The following is a 10,662-nucleotide window of genomic DNA, read 5'->3' on the forward strand; positions in this document are numbered from 1 at the left end:
TAGCCGTGACAAAAACTTGCGCCTCCTTTTGGAACCGAAGCCCAAAGTTTTCCACGCTTGACAGGCTCTCGGACCAAACACAGAGCCGTCTGTGCTTAGGATGGAGTGGCCACTGTCGTCACTGCCTTCTCCGCGGACACGACCTCTACACCACTGCCCACTCCTCTAAAGCTTGGCCCTCCAGACACAAAGCCTGTTCCAGGAATGCCATACTCGAGCATGTTTGTAACCCAGTTGAAAGGATGATTGTATGTCCTGGAGCCCAACTCAATGTCTTTAAGATTTCCTTTAACCAATCCTACTTTTCTTGCACTTGAGTCCCAACTGTTTGGCCTCCAGTTCAATATGATTTGGCACAGCAGCAGCAAAGTTATGTCAGTGCCGGAGGGGGTTGTGAGCCATTGTGGTCCAGAATATTGGCGTGACGCACCCCTCCTGTTTGTACGCGCCATCTCTGAAACACAGCCTCCTTTCACTCGTGTCACTTCGCTGATTCAAGGCCGTGGCATGGAAGAGGGGGGCTTCAGCGTGTTGGTCTGCTGCGCAGCACGTTCACCCATTTCCTCCACGGGCCTCTGCAGACGCAGAGGCTGCAGCCGGCGAGGAGACTTGCATGCACAGAGAGCACGACCTGTGCGGGCCTCGAGAGTTGTCACGTGACAACGGGAGCATGCACTCCAGAGTCTCAGCATAACTTTTCAAATGACTCAGCTGGCATTTCAACGAAGCGCTGAAAGAAGCGTGGTTAAGACTGAAAGTCGCAGGAGAGCAGACAAAACTCATGAGGCTCCGTTTTTTTTTTTTTCTTTTTGTGCACCAGAGCCGGGGAGGGGAAGCAAGCGGAGCAGCAACAGCCCTGACACATGGCCCACATTCACAGCCGCCTCCCACGTCACCGTGCTCCACAGAGAAAAAGCCCCTTTTGTTTCCCAAGGCAGGGTAGGAGGGAGGTCTCCTGGGTGAACCGTCGCTTGGCTTCACCTCTCCACCCGCCATCAGGAAAAAAAAAAAAAATCAAGAATAAGAAGGGGGACCGGACGTCCCAAGCCTGCCTGCTTGCTGTCCTTCCCTTTACTCACTTCAGCACACAAACACAGGCCTATCAGCAGAAGTGATACTCCTGCTGTGATCGGGTTTTGCCACAACTTAAGTGGGTCAGTTTGCATTGTTGCAACAATAACCATGCTGTTTCTGCAGGTTGGTGAATTCTTTTAGAACACCAGTTTATGAATAGCACAAGCTAAATCTATTCAAGGCCGAGACAGTTTAAACCTAAAAATCTACTTTTTATTTAAGAGTTTAAGTTTGAAACCAGACCGCTGCTCCCAAAAATGCCACTTTCGGCTTTGTAAACATGCTTTTTCCTCTACAATCCCCCTAAAAAAATGTGAGTTTCTCCAGCTTCCTTTTATGGTCTTAAAAACACCCTTTACAGGTTAAGTGGCATCTCTAAATTGCCCTCAAGTGAGAGTTAGTGGCAATGTAACAGACTGGTGACCAGTCCAGGGTGTACCCCGCCTCTACCAAATTGTAGTTGGATAGGCTCCAGCAACCCTGTGATCCCAAAAGGGATTCTGCAGGTTCTGAAGATGAACTGACCCTGCCATTATCCCAAAAATACACAAATCACGACACCTCAAGAATGCAATTTACAAGTGACACATTTGAAACTGTGTTTATTTGTATAGAAATTATACTTTTGCATAACTTTGTATTAACAAATCGTAGAAAGAACATGAACACCATTAGGATCTCAATGTCAAGACGTGTCATGTTGAGCTCGTCATCCCAGAGTTGTGTGTTCAGATAGGGACGGGAGGGTATAGCGTCCATTTCTTTGTGTGCTTGTGGTTTTAGCATCAAAGAAAAACTCCTTTTAGTGCAGAGAATTGATAGAAACCGGCTGTGAATTCTCTCCAAAGCAAAGCACTGTTAGGCAAATGGAGGTTAAACAAAAGTTAGAACCCCAAACTCTGAACTTTGGGATCCTAAATTGCATTTTTTCCATGTTTCCTAGTCATTCTTAGACATTGATTTATTATCCTAAGACACAAGAACGATCAAGTCCCCAAAAATATCGCACAAAGCTCCTAATCAGTCTCTTAAAAAAAAAAAAGTTAGCATTAGCTTTCCACTTGTTTCGTCCTTAAGACTATGAGTTCTGCTCATCGTACCACCCTGTGATGAAGCTCTATCAGCTCAGTTTCTTTCAATTTGCTCGATGTCGAGCTCTCCTCCCAGTTGGTACATGTCCCTCTTCATGCTGCAAAGCCCCGCCCACAAAGGCTCAGTGTCCTTCCCGTTGGAGGTTTCCGGCGTCCTCTCATCACAGTCGGCAGAGTTCCAGTCCACCTCCTCTGTGATAGGATCCGACGACTTGTTCCCGTTAAAGTCGCCCTCTTGGGGCTGGAAATCTTTTAAGTTGTGCTCATGTGCAAGTGAGTTGACGGCGTCGCGCTGGGGGGCGCCCCTGGGAGGGGGCGCCGAATCACAGGTCTCCTCGCCCGTGATTCCAGGGCAGCTAAGGCTGTGGAAGCTGTGAAGTTTCTGTGGAGAAACAAAACATTTTTTTGAGAAACCCACATATTCCTTTCTCCTTCAAACAGTTGGCGCTTCCATGAATTAAAAGGGACATCCATACGTCACTACCAAATCCGAGTCCCTGGTTACTCAAAGTTCAGGTTTAGCTTGCAATGGACGTTCAATGGTCACGCATGTACATGCATCCCGAAAATGGTCTTAAAAATGTTCTGAGCTATGTGTGAATCAAGCATTTACACAAACTGTTTAATGGAAGTGGTTGCTTGAACATGCGAGGGCATTATTGGTGTATTAGTGTATTATATGGACAACAGTACAGAAAAAAAAAGCACAGTCTAGCAATACGCTGGGCTTGGTAGAGTTGTTCAGAAGCAGAAAATGTTCTCCCAAAAGTGTGACTGTATCATTTTTTCTTCTAAATAACGCTTTTTTTTTTGCTGCTAAAACTTGTACTCTGGAGAGACTCATAATCCGAAAAATATGGTAATCAGTATTAAAAAAAATAAATCGGGGAGGATCCTGGGAAACCCCAGTCTTCTAGGAATCACTGGAAAAAGATCTTTGATATTTGCTAAAACTTGATCCTAAAAAGTTAAAGTATTTCCAAAAATGATGTTTTGTAAACCAAGTTCAGATTTTGACAGAAAAATATCACAAAAAAAAGGATAGATTTATAGGGAAAGTTGTGTTAACACAATGTTAGTGTCTAATTTTTGAATTTTAAAACTCCTATATTTCAAACAGCAAGGAGGAATGGGGCTGTGACATTTAACAGAAACCCAGTCCAAAAAAAAAAAAAAAAAAAGTCTTCCAGACCTCCAGAAGGTGCACATCACTCATGCTGGCCTTTTGACTCCGCTGGCCTTTCAGTGGCCCTGCACAATGCATGCATACATACATCTGGGAAACCCAGAAACTTCTCTAGGAAAACTGACATGTGCCAATGCCGCTGCAGGCGAGCCCCGCGACAGCTGTGTGAGCTGGAATGAGGAGCTTTTACGACTGAGGCTTATCCAATCTGTACAGCTAATGTGAAGAAGGGAGGACAGCTGCCTCATGCCTCACCGCGACGGTGGGCCGCAGGGACAAAAGAGAATGGGGCTTCTGTGAGACGCCGTGTCATTTGTGCGTTTATGTAACACCAAACAGGCATGGGACTGTTCAAAAGGGCCGCTCACAGCCTACTTTAACTGCAACCATCAATAGATATGAGAGGAACCCAAACTTATATCAGTTTTAGCTTTGATTGTTCACTTATGCAAAAATGATGCAACCAGGTGAGAAAATGAGGCAAAACCCAACAGTTTTTGTATGAAACATGTCCAAACATGTATTTCTCATCTGAAGCCACATTGCATGTTACTCACTCGATTGCAGCACTTTTAAAAGGCACATGACAAATACTAAAAGCATAAAAACAATGAGCTTTAAGCTCTCAAGGATCTTCTGTGTTTCAACCTTCTTAAGGTTTTATTACAAACATGACTAATCATTTTAGGAGCTTTTCCTACAAGTCTCTCGGGCATTAAAAGGATGTTTTGAAGCGTGAGAAAAATAGAAAACCTCTGGGTTCTATTTTTTTAAAGCAACAATTTGGAGGATTACACAGACAAAACTTATCATCAAAGGACAAGAAAACCCAGAAGCCAAACGGGGTCAGATCTGAACCGATCTTTGGTAAACAGGGAAGCTCGGCCTGTTTTTCTTGGCCTACATTTGTCAACACCAGTCAAGTGTCCCGTTGATGCGACAGACAGACGTTTGGCCCCCCAAAACCGGGGACGCAATCAGCTGCTATGTCGATGTCAGGGAAGCAGCGACCTCCGGGGCGGATTTTGAACATAAAACGCACTGCAGGACTTTACAAAAACAATTAGGAACACAGTACGTGACTGAGGAGAATGACTCATCGCCATGACCTTGGCTCTCCGTCCGGATAATCTAATCAATAGCTCATAATGCTCCGTTAGGGCCGGCAATCTCTTAGCTGATTTTACAGGAATCAATACCACCCCTCCTTTGTGACAATCCATAACCTCTGCCACAACCGCTCCCCTTCCAGACGTGCACACACCCCCACGTGCATGCTGGCGTTCTCCTTTAGTACAGTGACAATAAGCTGGCATTTTTGACACAGGAGTACAATTTAAAGACCCATTCTGGTCTATTTTTAAAGCATTCCCAAAATAAAAATAAAAAAACTTGCTAGGACATAGTTTTCTGCAAAGCAACCCCACCCTCCGTTCCCATCATCCATAGTTGAGACTTTTTACTCACTCTAATGCTACCTAGCTTGTGGTTCATCCACCGTATTTTCTGTGCAACAAATATGATCATTTTCCAACTTATTTTTTTCTTCTGCTTCAGATTCACAACGATTTGAATAAATAAATACTCCAAAATGCAATTTTAAGCTAAACTTTGTTCATATATGTCCTTCATCATCAGAAAAATACCACAATAACATGCTAAAATCAAAATTTCCATTGGGAACTAAAGGAAAGTCCTTCTAAAACGATCTGAGAGAATGTTCCTTTCATGTATCTGCCAGCTCTGACCGTTTCCTCACAGACGTGCAACAATGCTGGAACAGCAGGAAAGAGCCGCCGATAACAATCGGAGTGCCCTGACACCACTCTGTAAAAATATTGTTGGGTTTTGGCTCGCCGGAGGTCGTCTTCTCCGCTCTGACCTCTCCGGCGTCTGTGCTTGTTGTGTCACTGTTGTTAAGACACTGCTGAGCTCCTTCAAGGAGGGGGGGGGGTGTTTATAATCTCCAAAAACTTCACGGAGCGGGTCAGAAACCAAATCAGCTGAGCACGGACCGACTTCACAGGCGATTCAACCCCCCCTGAGCAAACATCTGACACAACCATCAGGTAACACCTTTAATAAGCATCTGGGGGAGGGGGACCTTGAGCTGGGCCTGCACGAATGAATGATTGCTGTTTATGAGCGGCGCCTGAAGTAACGCTCAGAGGTGTGCTGAGGGAGAATGGACACAATGGCCTGACCTTCACTGCTCGGGTTTGTTTATCCAACATGAAAGGCACAAATTGCCCCAACAACAGAATGTAACAAGCAAATGTTACAGCCACCGATGGAGCTAGCAGCACCTCGGGCTGTAAAGGTCATTTGAGGAGGACAAAAGGTGTCTGCTCCGAGTTCAGCAGGTTGGAAAATACCAAATGTGTTCTCTAATGAATGACTGATGACTTCTGTGAGGACAAAATGTTCGCTCAACTTTTTTTTTCTAAATGAGATCACGGTCAAACACCCACCTGGGTCATCTTTGCCAGATCCAGTGAAGGCCTCTGTTTGTGCGTGTCGTCTGGTCTTCTGCGCTTCACGCCAATCTTCTTTTCATTGAGCACACACGGCTGAGAGCGACTCCGGGCCAGACCGCCCTGCCCGCCGCGGCGCTCCAGCTCGGGAGTGGAGTCTGGAGAACTCGGTGGTGAAGGTCCACGCGGCTCGGGGACACATATCTGTTCATTAGAGAGGGAGAGGGGCTGCGCTGAAGGGTCGGACGCCAGGGGCATGGAGGACGAGTGGGTCAGGCTGGTGAAGGCGTAGGGTAAGTGCTGGGTGAAAGACGGCGCCTCCAAGGCGTTGGAGCGGGCGGGCAGACTGAAGCTGGAGCTGCGCTGCATGGCGGGGAACGCCAGCTGCAGGTTTCCGACACTACTGCGTTGGACGCTGCCGCCACTGTGGCACCTCCTCTTCTCCACCGTCGTCCACACCCGAGAGCCCTGCGGACGCCAGGTGGAGCGGCAGCCCCCCAGCTCGTCGGAGCAAGACAAGGACCGACACTGTCTCTTGCTTGGGGGCGCCGTGACATGCGAGGACGAGGCCTCGGTCAGACTCAAGTCCTGCAGCAGGCTGGTGAGCGTGCTGGAAGCAGAGCTAACGTCCCAGTCCCATTGGGCGGAGCTTGTGTGCACCTCCGGCAGGACGTCCCACAGGCTTTCCAGGCTGGTCCCAACTGGCCTCTGCCGTATGGAGTAGCTGTGAGGTCCGTCGTGCCATCGGCTCCTCTCTGAAAAAGACAATTACCATATTTAATTTTTTTTAAAATGACCATTTTAAGAAAATTATTGTTCTGCAAACAAGTTTCTTTCAAAAAAAAAAAAAACAATGAAAGGGTGTTTTTAACGTTTATGGGGCCTTTATGAAGAAAGAAGATTAATCTGCATTTCTATTTAAATCAGAAGCAGTTTGAAACAGATTGTATTTGTGGGCGGGGCTACCCATCATTGGTTCCGCCTACAAATCAGGTGAATTTCTAATAAACTACTGCTGCTTTTCAGAAACTATGTCCCGGAAAATTACACAAGTTTTTGGATTTTGGCATAAAACTGCAAAATAATAAATTAAAGACCGCTAGGATCCCTTTTAAAGTCAATCAAAAGATGATTTACAATTATTTTTAGAACAAAAAGTCTACGGTACTCAAGATAAACTGTCCTACAAGGTTTACTACAAGAGAGCTCATTCAAACTTCATGAATCAACATCACAGCTGCCATGTGTGGTAATTACCAGGTCATTTCATAACAGAAATTCCTCGGTTTACATTTACCAAAAACTGGCCGGTCAACTTTGAGTCAGTTCCGGAACAATGATGTGACTGCCCATTACTGGCATGCAGAAGCTCTGTTCTTTTTTAAAGATTAAAATCACAAAGCACTGAAATCAAGCTACTGCTCCTTTTTTGTGGAGACATCGTTAAGATTGTTTTGACAAAGATGTGGATTTTCTAGATGCTTACCCATGAGTCCACAGGAGAAAAGTGCAGCACCTTGGCTCATGGTCTGTGCCTGGAACTGGAGTAGCAAAACAGATTTTGAGTTAACTCACCCAAAAGTCAGATAATCATAACAAATGGGAGGATGTGGTGATAAAAGGTAATAAATTATCCAGTTTGGAAAACTTCTTGAAAGTAGGTCTTTGTAAATGTTATCAATAGTTTGGTCATAAATGCCCCTGAGAAGAGTGCATAAGTGGTGGGGAATTTTTCTGAAGGTTTCTGGGACATTTTTGAAAATGAGCACGTTGTTGTTTGGAGTGATGCAGGATTGAAGCCGGCGGTGAAGGCAGTTATTATGATGCAATTATCAGTAACACGATTATCCTCCATTCAGAGTCATAAACGTCTGCATTGTTCCACCGACGTCACATCCTGTGAGTCAGTCGTGAACCGCTCTCTGCTTCCACTGGAGGGGGGGTTCGATTTCACCCTTGAGAATGTAGTAAAAGCTGCAGGACGTGGACTGACCAACTGCCTCCCTTTCACATAGTCACCTCCATACATAACCCTGTTGGAGAAACTGCTTAGAGAAGTTAAAAAAAAAAGGCTTACCGGGCCCAAGTTTGCACGTGAGGCTGTTACATCGTCGGCGCCCTTCTTTTCCAGTGTTTTCTTCAAAATTATTACCATGGCAACACACATCCTCCTTCCAAGTTGATCCAACGGGGACAATCTATGTTACAGGCCATCTTGATTAGGCTTCTGATGATGGTAAGAGCGCAACCTTGGAGTCCTGCGGGAATGCGCTTCGCTCCTCGTCCAGATCCTAAGTGGACACATAAAGATGAACACAGGGGTTAGAATTCAGTACATTTCTGACATTCTGACGACCATATAAGCAGAGGAGAGAGCCCAGTGGATCCTGGGTGGGGCTTGGAAATAAATCCACCATAATGCAAAGCTCATAAACTCTTCAGTGTGAAGTTTCAAGCGTCTTACAGAGGCCTTTAAATGCTGGAAATTTAACATTCTGTACTGCAAAAGCACTGATGTAATCTTTACCTAAATGATCAAACTTTTTGTTTTCCTAACATTCTGAGTTTCAGCTTCTTCATATCGGACATTTGCTTTCCCTTAAACTGCAACTAAATCATAGCAAATCAAGTTAACCTAATCTAATTAGAACTTTTCTGTCATATTTCTCAAAAAAGAAGCACCAGTTTCAAGTTAATTTTGGCAGCAATCTTTAGTATTAAAGAAAAATCTTTTTCGCAATGACATAAAAAGGAAATGGCAAAGGAATTTAAAAGGTAAACTTTAAATGTCTGTTATCTATTCGCCTGATCACTGAAACAGTAGTTTCTGAACGATGTTGCAAGCCTGTGAAGCGTCTTTCTACTTTCACTTTGCAGCCAAACCTATGAAAACACTTCAGAGGAAAGGCTCATTTTGAAAGTTTCTGTCAGCAAAAAAGCATCAAACAGCCTCCAAATTTTGCACGAGACTTTAAGACAAAGAGGAAAAAAAGAAAAATTCCCAGTTGAACCAAACTGAAAGAAAAGTTCAGATAAACAAAATATCTCATATTGCTATGATACGATGACTAAGCACTCTGAAACTCGCTAAAGGACGAGGAGACAAAAGACATGTCTGCTCTTTGCTCAAACTTACTTCACAGATCTTGGCTACCTCGGAAGCTCCGCCTTTTTCCAAAAAGTAGCCTGTAACCTTTTGAAGTGGCTTAATATTTGACACTTAAAGATTAACTCCAATGGAAATTGTGTTTTTGGTGGCACATTTTTCTGACATATACAAAGAAAATTGAGCTTAAAATTACATTTCTGAATATTTCTTTACTCAAATCATCATGAATCAGGGGCAGACACACAAAATGCAGTTTGAAAAAACTTGTAGCTGTGATGTAGACACTACAATCGGTGGGCCACAAGCTCCATTCTGATGCATCCACTTGTAGACGACTAGATCCAGGCTTCCTTTTCCTCGTCTGAGCTAGTATCCGGCTCAAAACTGCACGACTGGACAGCTTCAAAATTGCTCGACCTTTTTGTTGCCCTTATTTTGGGTAAAAATGACAATCACTTTTACAATCGATCAAAACATGATTGGAGAGGTGGTTAGCCATTTGACTAAAAGGAAATTTTCCAACCTACATTTGGACGCGTCTGTGCCATAAAAAGCTCAGGAAGTTCAAGTGAAAGAGGGTTTTTTTTTACGTGATGTGACTTCCTCTAGAGGGTGACTAATAGCAGAGCTGTCCATTTTTGTTTAAGTCTTTGATTGTTTGTGGAAAGGAGAGCAAGTTCTCCCAAAAGTGTTCCGCTCTGGAGCGCACAGTTGTGTAATGGACTCCTCAGAGGCAGGCTGGGAATAGCTGACCTTGCGGTTATCAAAACAACTCTCTGCGATTAAAGCAAAACTGCTGATGAGCCCCAGGCATAAATCCATATCATCCCGACCCAGGAGGGGGTTTACTACCACAGGATCACTCACACGTGATGCCACATCAGGTAGAGGAAACCAAAGGAGACACAAGATGACTGCGTGATGCCCGCAAGGTCAGATGGTGTCTGTTGAAATGACACGACAACTGCAGGCGATGAGGAGGGTGGGGGGTGGACGGTGTGCAGAAAACAAGAGGCACTCTGTGCAGGAGATAAGACACCGTGGGAAACAAAAGAGGCGACTTCTAAGGTTGGCGGAGCGACTGCTCTATCGTCAGGAGTCGACACGCTGGATGTGGCGTCTGGATCCGACAGATGATTTCAATTATTAACACTTATCACGTTGAGAAAACAAGTTGGACCCTGGGGTTTGTGTTTTGGCAGGGCGTTTTTGCAGAGACACCGTTTATGGACGAATGCTGCTTTCGTTGGGCCCAATCGAGCCCTCTGCTTAAGGCGTTTCATTCTTTGAAGGCATGAGAGAATGTTGTCTGACATTCTTTTGAGAAATAGTTTAATTATCCTTTCTCCATCCGTGTTTTTTTTTCTTTTTTTTTTCAAATCACATAAATCTGCTGAAGGCTTGAAATGGGTGAGGTTAATAACATAATTATAAACATTCCTCAGCTGCATGACAAGCTGAGCACACAGTTATACGAGTCAAACCAAGCCCTGCGACCTTGAAAGGCCATTAAGAAGTTTGGAAATGCAACCCGGCTGCAGCATACACCGCAGATGACACGGCTATAGCCTGCCGTGAAATTGTGTCACTCCCCTTCATATGGTAAAACCAACATCCCTTTCATTATGATGCTGCTATTATCTGGAATGAGAAGGGCCTCTATACTTGTGCAGTTCGATAGCACTTTATCTGTTAAGGGCCAGAAGGCAACCATGACAGCTGAGAAGT

At 44.7% G+C, this 10,662-nt stretch overlaps 1 protein-coding gene across 1 annotated transcript in view; it reads right to left on the reverse strand.

Moving 5' to 3' along the window:
* Window positions 1-1,646: 1,646 nt before the first annotated feature.
* Window positions 1,647-10,662, reverse strand: part of fam53b (family with sequence similarity 53 member B) — a 12,439-nt gene continuing 3,423 nt past the window's right edge. The window contains exons 2-5 of the mRNA XM_024285228.2: window positions 7,903-8,116; window positions 7,312-7,366; window positions 5,823-6,580; window positions 1,647-2,547 (exon numbers count right to left, since the gene is read on the reverse strand). Of these exons, the coding sequence (XP_024140996.1) occupies window positions 2,200-2,547; window positions 5,823-6,580; window positions 7,312-7,366; window positions 7,903-7,992 (1,251 nt within the window). The 5' untranslated portion in view covers window positions 7,993-8,116 and the 3' untranslated portion in view covers window positions 1,647-2,199. The remainder of the gene's footprint in view (window positions 2,548-5,822; window positions 6,581-7,311; window positions 7,367-7,902; window positions 8,117-10,662) is intronic.

This window comes from Oryzias melastigma, linkage group LG19, assembly GCF_002922805.2.
Source record: "Oryzias melastigma strain HK-1 linkage group LG19, ASM292280v2, whole genome shotgun sequence".
NCBI lineage: Eukaryota > Metazoa > Chordata > Actinopteri > Beloniformes > Adrianichthyidae > Oryzias > Oryzias melastigma.